The following is a 19,263-nucleotide window of genomic DNA, read 5'->3' on the forward strand; positions in this document are numbered from 1 at the left end:
GCCACGGTCAGAGGAATCGTCAAGAAGGTCTCCTAGACACCTGCAGAAGTGCCCTGAGACAGAAGGAGGCAGAAACTGCCTCCCAGAGGCCCCAGTGTGTGTGTGGGTGTGTGGGGGGGGCGGGGGGGGAGGGGCTGACAACTAGCTGCCATGAAACATTGTGCCCTCTGCTTCCAAAACCCTCTCCCCAGCCACACTCAGCAGAGTCAAAGAGAGGAGTCGCTGGGTCCTCCCACATCCAGGCAGGTTCCAGCCTGGGTTCAGCTGGAGAAGGGGAGAAACTCCACCCTGGATAAAAGACTGTTGCTCTACTGAGTTCCCAGGGCAGCACTGGACTCTCATCTGGTAGACCAGAAGGTTGTTTCCTGCCTGAGAGTGCCTGGAAATGCTTTAGGACCTGCCCAGGACTTCATGCAGGGGCTGGGAAAGGACAGTTCCCCAAAGCAAGTGTAACAAGGCGTGAGAGTTTCTCCTTAGGCCCTTGCCTGTTATCTGGCTGTGCTCAGCTTCGGGCCCTGCCATCATGTCCCCCCCCACCCCCTCACCCCTCATCCCAGTGGGCTGACCCCAACAAACTACATTTCCCAGGTTCCTTTGCTAAATGGCTCCTGTCTTAGGTTTGGCCAAACGGAGGAGCTGGTGGGAGACTGGAGGATGAGAGGAAGGGAGAAGCCAGGATATTTCCCTCCTCTCTGCTTCCTGCCCTGTCTCTAACAGTGGCTCTGTCTCCTCCATGGTGCCAGATGCCCCCCAGATGCCCCAGCTCCTGGCTTTGGTAATGCCACTTCTGCCCCAGAGGTGGTGGTGGCTTCTTGCAGTTGCTAACCTCAGACTAGTCTCCCTTTCCCCAACTGTTCTTTTAATTTCTCTAACATCTTTACAACCATTTCCTATGCATTAAGTACCTTGTATAGAATCACCAGACAGAGCGTTTGCTTTCCTGCTGGTTTGGCTGTCACCTACCTTTCAGAGTCCAGTTGGTGGAATTGGGATGGAAGATGGGATCCCAGGAGGATCCTCTCATTTGGGTGGTGGTGGTGCCACTCGCTGGGATGGGGAATCATTGGAGGGAATGAGTCGGTGGGACCCACTGGATTTGAGGTATGTAAAGGGACATTCATGGAGAACCGTTTGCTCCTGTTTCCACCAGGTGACACCCCATTCCCGGCCTTTGGCTCTCTTTTAAGGATCAGGGAGTCCTCCAAACTGCTTCCAGACAAGATTTGTAAGGGCCAGAAGAAATCTTCATGCTAGTTTTAGAAGCTGACCTTCTCAGCAGAGTTAAGACTGTGGGCTGTGCTAGCCTCACCCTCAGCACGGCCCATGTCTCAGAAACCTGTGGGAACCAGGTAATTTCCCAGTCTTCTGATCAGAAGGTGGGATTTTCCATCCCCCAAGGGTCACTTCCCAGTTTCTCACTCAGTGCCTAGAAACATCATCCTTGCTGTCTCCATCACAGGGGTTGGTGGCCCAGAGCAGGGGTCCCTGGATCTCTCTTGGGGCAGCCTGCAGTGAGGGAACAGAATAGCCTCCCACCACCCTGCCCACCCTGCCCCTCAGAAATGCCCTGTGTGCTGGGGGCAAAGACTCCCAGGGCTGGGGGAATATGTTGTGGTTACACAGGGCTGGCCCTGGTATTAGGGTTGGCACTGAAAGCGCAGGGGGTGCAGTTGGCAGCTAGAGTGGATGCTCAGATGTAAACTCCAGGGAAACCAGCCCTCATGGCCCTCGGCCTGGGCCAGCCCCACTCTGGGCCCCCACAACCTTCTGGACAGCTCTCTGTCCCAACCTCTGTTTCCTTGTCAGCCACTTGGACAGGGGACTCAAGAAGGAGGTCAGGGCAGGGTCCGGCTCACTCTGAGGAGGACACGAAGAATGTTTAAGGATAAATGAACAAATGAATAACAGTAATTACAGCCAATACATATATAGAGCTTATCAAGTTACTTATATACTTACTTTGTAAGTTTACATACATATATAATATATACTATAGTACGTGTGTTGTATAACTTTCAATCTTCAGACTATCTCTATGAGGTTAATGCAGAGATTCAGACCTACGTGAAGTCAGATAAAGTCTAACGAGTGAATAACCTAGAATGCCCGTGAGCTAGTGTCAGCTTTGTGGGATGTTTCTCCAAATTCGTGCCCCATCGCCACGGGAGTGGGGAGCCTGCGGGAGGTGGGAGGGGTAGGTGGACGCAGGGCAGGTCGAGAGGCAAAGCATCGTCGGGGCAGTCACAAGCCTGATGGGAGCCCGTCCCCAATGCGGGTCTCCCAGCCCCCCACCCCTTCCCCGCACTGGGAAGGGTGACTCGAAGGGGAGGGGACGTTAGAAGGAGGCTGTAGGGTGCTGGAGGGTCTCGGAGGGCTGGGAGTGGCTGGCGCTGGAGGGATGCCCCCGGCGCTGCGCCGGCAGGGCTGGGGTGAGAGTCGGGGCTGGGGGGCGGGGCGGCCGGCTGGGGGCGGGGCCGGTGGAGGGGGTGTGTCCGCGCCTCGCCCCGCCCCCGCCCCGCCCCCCGGCCTCTCTCCGGCGCGCGCCCGCTTTCGCTTTCAGTCAGAGGCGCAGGAGGCAGCGGAGCGGTAGCGGAGCCGCGAGGGCGCAAGGGCCCCGCCGAGCCGCCCGCACCCATGGCGCCCGCCGCCTTCTGGGCCGCGCTGGCCGTGGGACTGCAGCTCTGGGCCGCGGGGCGCGCCGTGCCTGTCCAGGTAGGTGACTCGCGCGGCCCCGCGGAGGGCGCCCTCCCCTCCACCTGCGGCCGGGCGCGCGGCGCCCGCCCCGGGGCGTCGGGGGCGCCGTGACCAGGGGTGCGGGGCTCGGGGCCACGGAGGCGCCGCGCCCCGCACACCGGATCGGACGCGCGCCGCTGGCGGCCCTCTGGGGACCCCGGGTTTGGCACACGTGCGCCCGCGGCCGGAACTCTGGCCACCGCGACCCGGGGTCGCACCCTGGGCCCTCAGCCAAGTGCGGGCCAGCGCGTCGGTGGCCGGCCGGCGGGCCGTGGGCAGATCCCAGCCAGACTCTGGAGCCCAACTCCCGTTACCCCTGCGACCCCTACCCTCTCCGGGGTGGCTTGGGGGTGGGGGTAGGCGGTGATTTGTACTGGGGCGCTGCCCCCACTGCTGGTGCCCAGCACCTTCTTCAGAAGACTTCCTCCCCTTCTGGGCTACGCTTTTCCTCTTTCTTAGGAATACTGGGACTGCGAGTCTAAACGAACAGGGCCAGGTATGCAGTAAGCGCCTAATAAGGGCACAGTCAGATTGTGGACTGTTTTCCGTGCCCTTAGCCCAGACCCCTTCCCTAGGACCCACCTGGAGTGTCCAGCGGACACTTCAGAGCCGCTGTCTGTGGACTCTGGGGTGATGGGGAGGGAGACAGTGTTCTCAGGTTCCCTTGGGCTGACCTCCCTGAGGATCTGTGCCTGAGCTCTGGAGACAGGTGATGGAAGACTTCTGGGCTGGTTATCAAGACTGATATGATCTCTAAGGGGCTCCAGGAAAATGGATCGAGCAGAGACCCCAGAGCTGTTTTTCAGCAGTAACTGCACCCACCACAATAACAAGGGAGAGTGTACAGAGGGTTGCTCCTCCTTTGCCTCTTGTGGCTGTCTCTGTGGTCTGGTAAGACAGAGTAGCCCCATTTTGCAGAGAAGGAAAATTGAGGCTCAGCGAACTCCTGTGGTTCACGGAGGGGCACGGGGGGTGCTCTTCCTTCAAAAGGGACATCTCTTCCTTTCCAGTCTTGACTAGGGAGGTGTGCCTTTATCCATTCCACATGATCTTACCCTGATGAATGGGTGTGTGCTGACCCGTCTGGACATCTTGACCGGGGAGGAAGGTGGGAGGTGACATTGACTCATGTGAGGTGACTCACTGGCCAAGGCTAAAGACACCTTCAGAGTCCAGTTCTCAAAGGGCAGAGGATGGAGGCTGTCAGGCCAGAACTGACTCATTCACAATTAGTGCCAGGGTGAGTCTGGGGGGTGCTGCCCCAGAGGTTGTCCTGTAAACAGAGGGGGTCAGGGGAGTCCCAGCTCTGACACCCAAGTGTGGATGCTGACAGCTGTGGTCCCCAGCCTCCCTGCAGGAGCATCATCGCGCCTCAGCGAACCTGAGGGCACACAAGCCCCTGCGGGGAGGAAGCACAGGGCTCCTCCACGGGACAGCAGCCCCTAGTCCTGGAGTTGTTTGAGGGGTTTCCCCGAGTCTCTCACTTCCCTCCCTTGTGACCAGCTCCCGTATCAGCTCAGGTTCCCTCCTGGGATTCTCTCCACTGCCTCTTAGGTGCTCCCTTGGCCTCCCCACCCACACACACACACAGATCCTCCTTGGTGGCATCGCTGGGGTGGCCCTCCTCAAGTTGGAACGCCTCTCTCCCTGCCTGGGAAGCAAAAGGCTCCCAGTGGCCAAGGCAGAGACTCCCCCAGGTGTCCCATGCCAGAGCGAGTGAGGTATTGGGTGCTTGCTGCCACCTCCCTGCGTCCGTACCCCACACCCCATGAAACATGGCCACTGTGTATCTTCCTACTCCACGCTGTCCCCTCTCCATGGTACACCCCCTCCCCCCATCCTTCAGGGTCTTTTGCACATTTTCTCCCACGCCCACCCCCACCCCAAAAAGCCTTTCTTCACTCTCCCAGTTGGATTTGATCCTTTGCTCTTTGAACAACCAGCCCTTCATCCCTCTGGAGGACAGACTGCATTCTGCTTTTTGATCTGGTTGTGTTTTATCCACCTCAGTAGATGGAAAGTTCCTTGAGGGCAGATACTGTGGGGTCTTCCTCTGTATTGTTAGCACCACAATAGCACCTGTTTTTTGAATACTTACTAAGTGCGGGCACTGTGCTTAGGATTTAACTCCAGAATCTTGCTGAAACCTTCCTTATAACAACTCTTAAGAGGTGGTGTTCACATTTAGACATGTGGAAGCTGAGACTTAGAGAGGTTATGACATTTCCCAGGATTATAGAACTGGAGGGTAGGGGGTGGGGAGGTTTGAATGCAGGTCTGATTCCAGAGCTTTTCTTACTCTACCCTACCAGTGCCTGTATCCCCCTCCTGCCCCCACCCAGGTCCCTGGCACACAGTGGATGCTGTTATGTTAGATGTAATAGATTGAGTTGCAGAAAGAGCCCCAAGGAGACCTGAGCTTGCTGCAGGTGTGGCAGAATCACTTCACCAGCTGGGTTTTTGCCTCCTTTAAAAGCTGTATTTGCTGGCTGGTGTGGAAGGCATCATTCATTCATCTAGTGCTCAAACAAATGCCAGTAACGCTGGCAGGATAGGTGAGCATTTGGTGCCATCTGATGGGAATGGGCAGGGCGCCAGCTGTCTGGCTTTGTCATTGCTAGGAGGGGGCTGAAGGGATCCCTACCTGCTGGGTTGGCCTACCTTCCGCTGAAAGTCCTGCGGCTGAGGGGCCTCTGTTTGCCTCCTCATTACCTAGGGGCCTGGGGTCAGCTAACTTAGAGGAGAGGTTGGGGGATCCCAGCTTGGCCTGGGAACATTAGCCTTTGGTGGAGATGGGTGATCCAGGGTACCTGCTGTCCTGGGATGTCTCTTCCCCCCCGTCTTATATCCCAGAGGGGAACCTGTTTGCTGACTGAGGATGTGGCCCTCACTCTTGTCCCGGGCTTGGCCCCAGTGGCTCGGCCCCAGTGGCTCCTGGAGCACTATCCTTTTCCGGGGCTGGGAGACATTTATGGCCCTGACCATCCAATGCTTCCTGGAGGTGTAGCCAAGAAGGTTGGAGGGTGAGAGTTTTGATGCTATCCGTGGGGTGTTTGTGCGTGTTACATTCAACTCCACACATCAACTTAGTTTTCCGTTTTATGCCATGCTGGCATCTTTTCTGTTTCTCAAACATGCCACACACACCCTTGCCTCAGGGCCTTTGCACTTGCTTCCTTTACCTTGACTGCTCCTCCCGCTGATGTCCTCTGGTCTCATTCCTATGCTCCCTTTTGCTGAAATGAATTCTTCTCAGGGATGCCTTCTCTGGCCATCCTACCTATAAAAGCTCCCCATCAGGTACTCTCACTCCCCTGACCTGCTTTGTTTTCCTATGTTACACTCACTGCCTTTTGTATTTCTTTCACTTACATTGTGTCTTTCTACCAGAATGTTAAGCATGGTGAGGGCAGGACTTGTTCACTGCTCTAGACTTATAGCCTGGAAGAGGATTTCTCATCCTCAGTTCTCTTGACATTTGGGCCATGTGGTTGCTGTGGGAGTTGTCCTGTGAGTTGTAGGACGTTTAGCAGCATCCCTGGCCTCTACCCACTAGATGCCAGCAGTACTCGTCCTTCGGTTGTGACAGTTAAAAATGTCTCCAGATGCTGCAAAATGTCCCCTGGGGGGAATTGCCCCTGTCGAGAACCACTGGCTTAGAACAGTGCCTGACATGTAGTAGGTGCTAAAAAATATTGAATTAATGTCCGAAAATATTCATCTGACCTTTATAATGACCCTGTTTTATGGATGAGACAGAAGAGTTTGGAAAGCCAGTGGCGGCAGGGCTCGGCTCCAGTTTGTCTCACTCTCTCTGGGATGTTTCTCTGGGTTCTTCCTCTGCTGTGCTGGGTCTGCTGAGGCTAGCAGTGCTCTCCTCAAAGTGCTCACTCGCCCACGTCCCCCTCCTGGCTCGTGACAGGGCCACCCACTGGCAGTGACTCAGGAGCCCAGGAGGCATGTGATTTGCCCGGAAGCAGGCAGGGAAGGAAGCCAAGGGTTACGGTGGAGAGAAGGGTGCTGCCAAGGGAAACAGGAACAAAGTGGAGATGCTGCGGGTCGCACTTCCGGACATCCCGCCAGGCCCCGAGCAAGCAATATTGATGACTTAGAAGAACAGCTCTGGCCTCAGAACCGGACAGACCTTGTTCACTCCTCACGTTGCTGTTTACAGACTGTGTGACCTTGACAAATCTTTCCATTTCTGGGAGCCTGCCTCTATGTTCCCATCTATAAAATGGAAATGATCCCCCACCTCACTGCCTGGTTGTCAGGATTAAAAGTGCTTTATAGGCTGTGCAGCCCATTGGTGGCTATTTGGGCAGCCATGGCTTTGCAGAGCCTGGGAGTCACCATGGAGTCAGATTCCCTGTTTCTGAGCCACAGGGCCCCGAGGTGGGGGTGGCAGACCTCCATTTGCCCAGAGCTCCTGCCCAACATCCCTGAGAACAGTTTCCTTCCTGCCCACTTTCTCCTGGCTGTGCTTCCTGCTCCAAGGCCGCCTTTCTGGGGCTTCTCACACCACCTGCCCAACTGCCTGGCTTTAGGAGCCCAGCATGTGGCAAAGGCTGTGGGGTCGGGAAATCCTCCCCTCCCCTTCCCCACTCCTTTCAGTGAGTGACAGGTGCTGGATCTCACTTGAGGGTGAGCAAGGGGCACATGTGGCATAGAACAGAGGAGTCTCATGACCTCTCTGTGAAAGGGATGCAAAAGGCCTTGACTTTCCCACCTGCAAGATGGGCATGGGCTGATTCCAGGTTGTCTTTAAAAATCTCTTCCATCTCTGACCTCTGTGATCCGGAAGCTTCTGTTTACTTGTAACCCTGAGAAGGGGAACCCTTGTGAAGGCTCTTCTGAGGTCATGCTGTCCGTCCCCCAGCCTCCAAGTGACTTCTGAGACAGCAGGGCACCAAGGAAGAAGCACTGGCCTGGGGGTCAGGAGACCAGAGTTCCCATCTGTGCACTGTGGTCACCGGCTCCATGTGTGATTTTGCTCAGGTTACTTAACCTCTTTGGGCTTAAGCACCCCTATCTATAAAACCTAACAGCACTGATCCTAACACGCTCTTGGAATGTTATCATGGAAAATATCAGCATTGCGTGAACTTGATAAAGGCCACAGAGGGGTGTCTAAGAGTTTTCCCAGGAAGCACAGTCCATCAGTCCCCACCATTAATATCTTTGCTTCCCAACCTCTCTTCTTGCTGACCTCAATCACACTCGCTTTGGCTGGAATGATTTCCTTGACTGAGGCCACAGTAGCATCAAGAATTCCTGGCTTAAAAAAAAAAAAAAAAAAAAAAAAAATTCCTGGCTGCCAGACAGCTTACATCTGAGACAAGATACACAACCCTCAGGCAGAACAGGCTTCACGGTTTCCCACCTCCTTGCCCCTAAAGTCAGCCCTTCTTAAAGTTCAGAAGCCAGGGCTTCTTAGATGGCACAGTGGTTAAGAATCCGCCTGCCAATGCAGGGGACACAGGTTCTATCCCGGCTCCAGGAAGATCCCACATGCCGTGGAGCAGCTAAGCCTGTGTGCCACAACTATTAAGCCTGCGTTTTAGAGCCCATGAACCACAACTGCTGAGCCCATGTGCCACAACTACTGAAGCCTGTGCTCTGCCACAAGAGAAGCCACCGCAATGAGAAGGCTGCGCACCACAATGTAGAGTAGCCCCCGCTTGCCGCAACTAGAGAAAGCCTGTGTACAGCAACAAAGACCCAACACAGCCAATAAATAAATAAGTTAAAAAAAAAAAGTTCAGAAGCCAGACCCTTTGGGGCACCAAACCATGGGAATGTCTGTGCTGTGAACATCATTACGGGGCCTGCTGCCTGGGATCCACAGGTTCGGGGAAGCCTTGAGTGCAGAGGGAGGGGTTCCTTGAAGAAGCCTTTGTCGCCCGTGATGAACGCACAGCCGTCCCCCTGGTGCTGAGTCCCAGGGCTTTTGGCGTTTGTGCCCCTCTGCTGAGATGTTGACTGTGGGGCTGGGACTCTGGGGCCCATGGTTATTTTCCACTGCGTCGCATCATGAGGTCACAGGTGGCGGTGACATCACTGTGGTTTGAGGCACTTGAGGTGCACACTCAGGAAGAGGAAGTGTGTGTTCACCGATAGGGGTTTGCAGGAGTCGATTTCTATCTGCCCCAAGTGTGAGCAATGCTCGGGGAGTGGGGGGTTGGGGCAGCTGTCCAGGAGGCCCCAGACTCCAGCTCTGGTCTGTCTCTGCTGTGGTGTCCTGTTGACCATGGCACACCGCCTTACCTCTCAGCTTCCATGTCCTCTTTGCAGAGGAGGAGGGGTTGGAACTGGCTGCATGGCAGGTGTCACCTGCAGAGGTTGAAGATCCCAAGACTATTGATTCTGTGACTAGAACCAGACCTGTTAGCCAGCTCGCGAGGCTGCAGAGCCCACCTCCCAGGCCCCAGGAGGGCCAGCCGCCCTCCTACTCTTGGTAGCAGACACTGAGTGAGCACGTGTGGGGACAGTTGGCAGCACGGGGTGACTTCGAGGGACGTGGGTGGATCCCTTTGGCCAGCAAACCACTGCTCTGTCCCAGGATTCAGAGCCGGGACCCTGGGTTGATTCACTGCTCTGACCGGAGACGGCAGAAATCCCCTGGGGCTTTTGTTTTCCTCCACTGTCCAGACAGGGGCTCACCTGTCTGCTTCCATCTGAGCCTGGCCCTGCAGTGGGTGTGGCTGATGTGGCCCCAGATTCGGGGAATTGAGTGAGCCGGAGGGTGAGAGCAGCGCCGGGGGTGGGGGGGGGGGTTGGGATTTGCGGCAGCGGGAAGTAGATAAGCGTCTTCCAGGCCATCCGTGGAAAGCCTTCCCCAGTGCCATTTGGGAGGGATGCCAGAGGCTGCAGAAGGGACCGGAGCGTGCGGCTGGGAGTGGGGGTCCCGGTCCCAGCCCTGGCTCAGCCTCCAGCTCGAGAGGGCTTGGCCAGTTCCCTTCTCCTCTCTGACCCTCAGCTGGCCCAGCTGGAGGTGGAGATCCACAGAGACCTGACCCACCCCCACTCTAGAATGTTAAACGGGGTTGGGGGGTGGGGCATGGGGAAGGCCAGTGACTTTGGGCAGGAGGTGGCCTGCGGCTCCAGCCTCCGTGGGGCTCCAGCTCAAGGCCCAGGTCCGAACTTGACAGTGACTCTCAGGGAAGGGCTGCCAGCACTTAGCTTTAGTTAGCGAGACTCCAGCCAGCATTCTGGGCACCTGTCCCTGTCCTCCCTCCTGCCGACCCAGAGCCCCGCTTCTGTCTGCCACACGCAGAGGCTCCAGGTTCAGCTTGTCCCTGGTGAGCCTGTTACGTCCTGCAGTGCATTCCCAATCCTGCTCCTTCCTGCTCTCCCAGCTCTCTCGAGCCCCCATCCCCCACCTCATGGTGTAATCCCCGTCCTCCCTCCCCTCCCCCAATACCCCATGGCTTCACTTCCTTCCTAGCCTGGCCTCTTGGTCACCCCCCTCATCTTTTGTCACCTTCCTGACTCTGTCCCCCACATTCCTCTTCCCACAATGACCACACAGGGATCTTTCTAAAAGCTGAGCTCTGGAGGGTGGGCGGGATTGAGCTGAGTGGACACCAGGAGGAGGACTAGCAGGGGACAGTGGCTAGACCCTCCTAGCTGGAGCAACACGCTTGCTAGGGGCGGTGATGGCACTTGAGTCTGTTTAGGACCAGTTTCTGGAAGTAGTAAAAAATTTTAAAGTTAAATTAAAACATTGTAGCAAATGTAATTTTTGGAGCATTTACCAAACACTTTACCTGTATTATCTCAGTTAATCCTCACAACAGTCCCGTGAGATATATGAGTTATCAGTTCCATTCTACAGATGGGAAGACTGAGGTTTTTTAGCCTCATTTATTTTATTTTATTTTATTTTATTTATTTATTTATTTTTTGGGCACACGGGCTTAGTTGCTCCGTGGCATGTGGGATCTTCCTGGAGCAGGGATCGAACCCATGTCCTCTGCACTGGCAGGCAGATTCTTAACCACTGCGCCACCTAGGAAGCCCCTAGCCTCATTTATTTTAAAAAAACAAAAACAAAGCAAAACTCCTTTGATGCTGCCCCCCAGTAAGAGGGGAGTCTGGATGCAAAGCCAGGCATCTTTTTTCCAGTGTCCATGCTTTTGGCTACCACCCTGACTTCGTAGCAGGAGTTGAGGAAATGGGGAGCCACTGATAGTTTTTGAGCGAGGGAGTGACCAGAGCAGAGTGTATGTTAGGAAGATCACCCCGCCTCAGTGGGAAGGACAGAGGAGGTGGAGAGACTGTTGCAATAATTCAGGCAAGAGCTCTGGGCTGAGGGAGTAGCAGCAAAACAGGAAGGAAGGATCAGAGGCTTCAGGGAGGGGGAGGTGGGCTTTGGGCTGGACCAGAGACCAAGGGTGGGGACAGAGGCACTTGGGAGGAAGGGGAGCCATCCCTCTCCACCCCATCCTGCAACGAGAGGCCCCTCTGGCCTCTGCCCTGCCCCTGCAACCTAACTGTGGACGGCGTCAGCTTCATGTGTTCCTGGGCCTGTCGTGGTCAGCCCCGGGGTGATCCTGGCCTCGTTCACCCTGGCCGCTGCTGGGCTGGACGTGAGGCTGGGCGGGGCTGGCCTGCTCATCTCAGGTGTGAAATGCGATGAGCCCCCATGGGCAGAGGGGGACAATTCCTGGGGGCCTGCCTGCCTCTGCTGCCAGGACCTTGGGACCTTTTCCCGGGCTTTGGTTTTCCTCTCAGTGGTGAGGTAAACCTTATCTCAGAGGGGGTGAAAGGGGCTCCCCTCTGTCACTTCCCTTTGGGGGCTGAGAGAATACAGCGGACCCTGAGCTAGGACTGACATCCAGGCGGTGCTTCGTGGGTACCTGGCAAGGGTCTGATGCATTACATGCCCCAAGTGCCTTCTGTCCCCAAGGCCACCTGGGAAGGGGCTACCATTTTCATCCCCATTTGATAGGAGAAGCAGTTGAGGCACAGAGGTTAGGCTTTGGGCTCAGGCTGTCAGCTCACTAGAGGCAGAGCCAAGATTCCACCCCAGATGGCCCCCTCCAAGCTCTGTGCCTAAACTACCACCTGGATGTCATTGTGGTTGTGGGGCTTTGAGGGGCTCTGCTAGTCTGGGGACGCCACCCTCTCTCTATATATAAGCCCATTTCCTGCCCAGTTCACATGCTAGCCCTAGCTCATTTCAACTAATTGGAAATGAAAGCTTTTGCTTCTGTTAAACAATTCAGCGTCTATTAGGTACCCGCCGTGGGCTGTGTGCTAGGCTGGGCGTAGAGCCATGAGTAATAAAAACCCAACGACTAACGCTCAGTTCTTACTGCTGCTGGGCACGGCGCTGAACACTGCACACACCTTGGCCCAGTGAATCATAACAGCCCCATGAGGCTGGCACTGCTTTTGTCCCTGTTTCACAGATGGCAAAACTGAGGCTGGTGAATGGCAGAGCTGGGACTGAAACCCAGGTGTCTGGCTCAGAGCTCACACGAGAGGGTACAGACGGGAGACACGGAAGCAAATAATTAACCAAAAAGTGGTCCATGCAGTGGAGAGATATGTCCGGGTTGTCGCTGGAGCCCTCAGTGGGGACCTCTGACCCCATCTGCGGGTCCGGAGAAGGTTTCCTTGAGATAATAGTGGAGAGGACTCTTGAAAGAAGCCAAAGAGTTAGCCCTGCAAAAGGGAGTGGTCAGGATGTTGGAGCAGAGGGAACAGCAGGAGGATGCGTGGAAGAGGGTGCCGGAGCCAGAGGGGAGGATGCAGGGTGAGGTGAAGACGGGGTGGGAGATGCTGGCAGGGCCTGGGCAGCAGCCCCCGGGCCCTAAGCTGAGGACGTTGATCTCAGGCCAGACTTGGTGTAGGAAGGTGGCTTTGGGTCCGTCTGCAAAGCCTGGGGACCAAGAGTGAGGAGGTTGTAGGTGATGAGAGATGCTGTGGGCAGGGAGGTGGGGCCGTGAGAGATTGAGGAGGTGATATGGGCAGGCCTGGGGGGTGTGTGTCGGGGGGGAATGGAAAGGGTTGGGGTGTTTTCTGCAACTAGACTGAGGGTTCCTTGAGCACAGGGACCACACCCCAGTATCTTTGTACCCCGGTTCTTAGCACAAAGCCTGGCCCCAAGAACCGGATACCAGCCTGGGCTTCCTGTCTGCCCCCAGCTCACTTCTAAAGCAACATCACAGGCAGCAGGTCGGGAGTGGGATGTGTCACCCTGGACCGCTGCCTATGATGTGGTCGGTCGTCCTGACGCAGGTGCCGCTCCTCTCCGTGACGGCAGGCGAGCCTCCACCGCCTGGCTTCGGCGTCATCGCTGTGTCGGGTGCACCCCGCAGTCTGCGGGGCTCCTGAGAACCCCCTAAGATTGGGGCCTGAATGGCTCTGCCATCTCTCACTGTACACCAGGGCCCCAGGGACATGCCATGGAAATGATGTGGTTTCTCTATTGGTTGAAGCCGGTTTCTGCCTGTGTGGGGGTCCCTGGGTCCTTGGGCAGATGCCTCTGCTCTGCCCTGTGGCTGTAGTGTCTGCCCCTGGGATCTTGGAGACCCTTTTGCCTGGGGAATCATTGAACCTGCCCACGCCTTGCTCACTGTGTGTTCTCTGGGGAGTCACTCTCCCTCTCTGGGCCCCTCCTCTGTAAAATGAGGGAGCAAGAGAAGACCATGGGGTATAAGACTGTCTGAGGACACTGAGGCAGATGTAGCTGGGACTACTTCCTGTCTGCCACTTGCTGGCTCTGTGGCCTGGGACATGCTGTTGAATCTTCGGAAGCCTCTGTTTCTGCATCTCTAAAATGGGATGGTGCTGACCTTATTGTGTTGGTGCAGAGATAAAACCAGAGAATGCATGTGAACTTGCCCAGCACTGTCTGCACACAGGTGGTTCTCCTGGGTCTAAACAGCCTCTATGTGTCCTTCTCACTCTGTGGAAAGAGAAGCTTTGAGGCGCACGTGCTACTCGCCAAGGCTGAAACTTCCCCCGTGGCCTCCTTCCCACCACCTCGCCTTCCTGCTCTCACCCTGCCCAGGTGTGCTCCTGGGGGAGGCTAGGAGTGGGACCCCTTCCTAAGGGTACTGGCATCTAACGGGGGGTCTCCAGAAAATTAAAAAGCCTTGGAGACCCCCACAGTGCTTCGTCGGTGCTGGTGGGAGGGGCACAGGGGGCCCCACAGTTTTAGTGCTTTCAGATGACACCATCTTGGTGGCGGCCACTTCTTCCTCCTTCCCCGTGCCTGTCCTTCTCTGCCTTCCCCTCTCGCAGTCTATTTATAAATAGGAGAAGGGACTGAGGACCCCCCTCTTGGGGTGCATGCAGGGTCTTGGTCGGGGAGCAGGGAGGCAGGAAGTCAGCAGGCGCCGGGTTGCCCAATTCCCTGCGAAAATGGCGCTGACTCAGGCTCCGCAGTCAGAGGGCCTGCCTGGTGCCCTGGCCCTGCTGATGGCTGGGCGGGCCCCCGTGCCATGCCCACTGTCACCTAGTCTTCCTCCCGCAGCCGCAGCTGCTAGCTGTGGGTTCTGCTCCTCCGGGGTGAACGTGGGGAGGGACGGGAAAGGGAGGGGGCGGCAGGTGGGAAAATTCATTCCTGACTCGCCAGGTAAGCCTGGTCCTGCTCTAGCTTTGCCCCCGGCCGGCCTCAGAGGCTCACCCTCTTTCAGGGACTCACAGCCACAGCTCTGTCCCTTATCCTGGGCACTGGACACTGTGTGCTGTGGACACTTTTAAGGACCACTGGCCACTGAGTTTTGGTCACTGACCCAGACTCTCTATTTTGCTGTCCCTTCACCCCTCCAGGTGTTCCTCTTGAGCAAAGTTGCTTGGAGACCACCCAAGGCCCCCACCCTAGGAAGCCCACATCTGGCCTGCGGGCATCCCCTCCCCCCCTCTGCCCCACTGAGGCCCACTCCTCTGTCCCTGCAGCTGGCCTGCGGTGGTCTACTGACCTGAGGCTTCTCGAGGACTGGGCCTGGGGTCAGCCTGAGGGTGACCCCATAACTCCAAGGGTCACAGGTCGGCTTCCCAGACTTGCTCTCGAGGTGGGAGGGATGCCCCCCTCCTTTGCAAGGCCTGCATGGGCCACCTGGCACCTCACCAGAACTGGGCAGCCTGCTCCCAACAACTTGTCCTCGCCTTGCCTGTTCTCGGCTGAAACACAAGGCCCCACACTTGTGTCAGGGCCTTTGCAGACCCGTAGAGCTCCCCGCTGGGTCCCCTGGGAGTCTGGGAGACAATGACGGACCCAAGTTAAGACCCGCCCCCCTGCCTTTGTGCCTACAATAACCTGAGGAGGAGGAGGCAGGGCAAGTTGTTATGTCACCACTTTACAGATGACAGTGTTGAGGATCAGAGAGAGTAAGTGATGTCCCCAAGTCCCCTAGGACCAGATCCCCTGAACTAGGTCTGGTGCCCCTCCGGTGGTGCCAGGTGTCCGTGTACCTGGGAGGGTGTGCATCTCCAGCCCCCTCCTCCCAGAGGCCCCCTGCTGAGGCTCAGGGGGTCCTCACCCTGGGGGAGGGTTTGAGGGGCAGAGCTGGGGCAGGGAGGCCCCACCCCACACCCACACTCAGCCTTGCCTCACACCCCAGCCCCCACCTCCGAGGTCATTCAGTTTTTCCACCTCTCGTGTGGGTGGGCCACCCACCCACCCCGTCCTCCTGAGGTCTTGGGAGGGGGCTGAGCTTTTTGACGGCCATGCTTAAGAAGCCAGAGCTGGAAAGGGCTTAGGGCCTCATCCAGGCCACACCACCATTTTACAGATGAGGAAACTGAGGCACAGAGAAGGAGAGAGAGGACCTTTGGGGTGGGCCCGGGGCGGGGAGGGTTGAGGTCCATTCTTTCTGGGGTGGGGAAGAAACACAGGGCTGGAGGTGAGGAGACCTCTATGAGGCTCAGTTTTATCATCTGTGACTTGGGAATAATAATAGTGCCGACCTCGCAGTGCTGGGGTGAGGAATCAAAGAGACAGTAATGCCTGTAAACAGCTCTGCAGGGTGCAGGCTTTCAGGAGAAGGTGCAGCCGTTTCTGTCTCCTAGCACCCTCGCCCTCGCCCACCCTGGCCTAGCTGTCCTGGCCCCATGGCTGTGCACGGAACACATGAAGCACATCCTCCCTGGGGCTCCTGGCCCCACCTTGCTTTTCCCTTTTCCTTTGCTACCACATCCCACTTTCCACTGTGCGTGACTGTGTCTCCCCTACGAGTGCCCAGCTTCCCTGGCAGGGACTTGCATGTGTTTGATGCTGAGTGCCCGGCACCTAGAACCGTGGTGCTCGTTAAGTTTGTTGAGTGAGTGAACGAGCGTTTCCACCTTTCCCCTGTCTTTCTCCACCACTAAATGGGAGGTCGTCTGAGATGATCGCTAAGGTTCCTGCCAGCCCTGAGCTGCCGTACCTCAATCCTGCCCCCACTTCTGGGCCTCGTTCTCCTTGTCGTTGGCTTCCACACGTCCCTCCAGCACTTGGCAGAGCTGCAGATCAGCTGGGCCAAACCTCCCTGCTCACAGACTCCTACCTTTGAGCCTTGAGCCCTACTCCTGCTTGCTGAGGAGCTGCCAGCTCCTGAGAGGTCAGGGAGCGCTGTGACACGTAGTTCTGGGAAGAGCCAGGTCTCGGGTGCTGGATGTCCCTGCCTGCTGCAGGAGATGGGCTCTTCTGAGATTCCTACGTGGCTACCTGGGAGACCAGGTCAAGAGCTGAGGTCAGAGGATGTTGGCCTGAGGCTGGGAGAGGTCCCCTGGTCCCCTGCATTGTGTGTGTGTGTGAGAGAGAGAGAGAGAATGAGTGTGAGAGAGAGAGGGAGAGGGCACGTGTGCCTGTGTGAGCCAGCACCCCCAGGCTCCGCTCAGCGTGGAGGTGGATGAGCGGGGGCTGGTGGCACAGCAGTGACTCGGGGCGGAGGGCGGATCCCAGGAGCTGGCCCCTGCAGCTGTCCTGAGGAGGGGAGCAAAGATTTCTCCAGTGGAACAGAGCAAGAGTCACATCCCAGCTCCTCCCTCCCAGACCTCAGACAAGTGACTTGATCTCCCTGAGCTGTGAAATGGGCACATACCCACCTGCTTTGGAGCGGGTAGGAGTGGAATTCTAAAGTGCTTGCAGCCTGCCCTGACAAATAGTTGGTGCCTCAGGAATATCCTTTTTTTCCCCTTCCTCCCCGAAGGGCCAAAGCTGAGAACCTGGAGGAGTGACAGAGGCCACATGGTGGGAGCAGATGTTGAGTTTTAGAGGCACTTGGGGTCCTGGGTCTGTGTTGAGGGGAAGGGAAGCTTGGGCCCCCAAGGGAAGGATAGGGGTGGCGGGCGTGTGGCTCTTCTGGTGTAGCCTTGCGTGCATAGCTTTGCCTCTGGAGCATCTGTGAAATGTTGGTGAGGAGTCTCTATCCAGTGGTGGGTGCAGCATGTACAGTTGCTCCTGGGACGTAGAGGAAATGGAGCTACAGACTCTGATGTGAAGCAGCTCTGAGGTCTGTGGCGGGTGAGGAATGGGCCCTGTTGGCCCCTTGTGCACAGTGCTCCCTCAGCTTGCCACCAGCCAGGCCCTGGCAGGGCCTTTGGGAAACCCCAGGAGGTGGGTTGTCTTCTTTCCATCTTTATTTCACCATCTGTGAAATGGGCACAATCAGATGTGCCTCACAAATTGGATGTTAAATCAGTCCTTCCTTCTTTTCTTTCCTTCTTCCTTCCTGCTTTCCCTCCTCCCTCCCTCCTTTTCATCTATCATCCTCTCTCCCCCTCTGTTTATCTGTCTGTCTGTCCATCTATCCATCCATCCATCATCCATGCATCCATCCATCATCCATGCATCCATGCATCCATCCATCATCCGTGCAACCATCCATCATCCATCCATCTATCCATCATCCATCCATCTATCCATCATCCATCCATCCATCCATCCATCCATCCATCTATCCATCATCCATCCATCTATCCATCATCCATCCATCCATTTATCATCAATCTTCTCCAGTCTCTCCCAACACACATGCGCACAACACCCACACACTGGGGTCACAGATTTCCCACCTGTTAAATGAGTGGTTAATGCTCATCAGCGATTTCCAGGCTTTTACTCGGGGATGCTGGACTTTGAAAGATTGGGTCTGCTACGCATGCTGAGTGGATCCAGTACTACCCAATTCATTTCCTCATTTTAAAATGTCAGAGCTCCCCTGTGGGCGGGTGGCATGTGGATCTGACCCTCCTTGCCACCAAACAAAACAGAAGCGTGCATAGCCCCGAGTTTCCCAGAGGCTGCTCACCATGTTCTGGGGACTTCCAAGGACCCTCAGCTTGTATGGTTCCTCTGCTGACCTGAGGCCCGGCTTCCAGGGCCGTGCTCCAGCCTGGCCTGTGCTCTGATGAGCAGGGCAGTGGAGGGAGTGACCTTTTGTCCAGCTCTGCAAGGGGCTTTCTGTTCCTCATTGTTTAGCCATGACAGGGCAGTGGGTCGGGTTTTTTTTTTTTTTTTTTCTTTCTGTCCAAGAGGATAAACAGGCCTCAAGATAGCTTAAGGGAGGGCTGACCGCCACCCGCTGCCAGCAGCTTGGGCTGGAGTCAGAGCAGCAGGAGGAAGTGTAGGGAAGGGGATTCATGGCAAGATTCAGACAGGAAAAGACCCTGTATGCGAGGCCGCCGGGCAGTGGCCTGGGGGCCCTGGGGGTCCAGCTGCCTGTCTTTGTCCCGGAACCCTTGCCCTGTGGGTGGAGAGAGAGCCCAGCCTTGGCCAAGGCAGGGCCCTTTCCCGTCAAGTCCTTTGGGCCCTGACAGGAAATCCTCCCCCAGGCAGGGCAGGCCGCCCTGGGCTGCACCACGGGGGCTGCCCCAGGAGGGGGAGGAGTCCTCTCCCCGCCAGGAGCTGCCGGGCCCAGTGGCTCTCAGGGCCCACAGGTGTGAGGGGCTCCTCTAGTTCCTGCCGAGGGTACTTGGGGGAGGAAGCCCAGCATGTGCAGGGTCCTTGAGACCTGTGCCCTCCCCTCCTGGGGGGCAGGGGGCTCGAGGGAAGGCGGTGTGGCCCCTCCCTGCCCTCAGGCTGCTGTCTGAGGGGGAGGCTGCAGTCTGCGGTGCTCAGTCAGAGCAGGAGGCACAGCAGGCTGCGGGGGGAACGGGGAGGGGACAGCTCAGCCCTCCATGCAGGTAACGTGCGTTTGGATGGTGGTGTGGAGGGGCTGCCAGGAAGTACACGTGCTGCTTTCGGGGCTCCCCGAGGCTTTGATCGCTGGATCTCCTCCGCGTGCGCCCCCAGGTCATCTTGCTCCGGCCTGCGTGCAGGTCAGGCTTGCTCAGCAGCGGAGCCTCGGAATCACTTGGGCAGGTTTTCTCTTTCTTTCCTTTTCTTTTGTGAACAGGACAGCTTCCTGGGCTCACCCCCTGGGCTCCCTTTGTTGGGATGGGAGTCCGCATTATAAGAGACCCCCCAGGTGCTTTGGACGCAAGCAGTGACCCCTAGCCACCAAGAAGTGGGAGAAACCCCAAGAAGGGGCTTTACTCCAGGACCAAACCGGGAGGGAAGAAGTACCAGGACTGAGTGACTCTGTGTGTGTG

The 19,263-nt window shown here is 56.8% G+C and overlaps 1 protein-coding gene across 4 annotated transcripts in view; it reads left to right on the plus strand.

Annotated features, from left to right (window-relative positions):
- Positions 1–2,574: 2,574 nt before the first annotated feature.
- The window catches only part of TNFRSF1B (TNF receptor superfamily member 1B), a 35,606-nt gene continuing 18,917 nt past the window's right edge, over positions 2,575–19,263 (plus strand). For all 4 annotated transcript variants that reach the window (XR_009047766.1, XM_057697304.1, XM_057697313.1 and 1 more), the window contains exon 1: positions 2,575–2,712. Coding sequence is in view for 3 of the 4 variants with exons in the window: in XM_057697304.1 (XP_057553287.1) it covers positions 2,635–2,712 (78 nt within the window). In the remaining variant the exon portion in view is untranslated. The remainder of the gene's footprint in view (positions 2,713–19,263) is intronic.

This window comes from Hippopotamus amphibius, chromosome 1 (assembly GCF_030028045.1).
Source record: "Hippopotamus amphibius kiboko isolate mHipAmp2 chromosome 1, mHipAmp2.hap2, whole genome shotgun sequence".
Lineage (NCBI taxonomy): Eukaryota > Metazoa > Chordata > Mammalia > Artiodactyla > Hippopotamidae > Hippopotamus > Hippopotamus amphibius.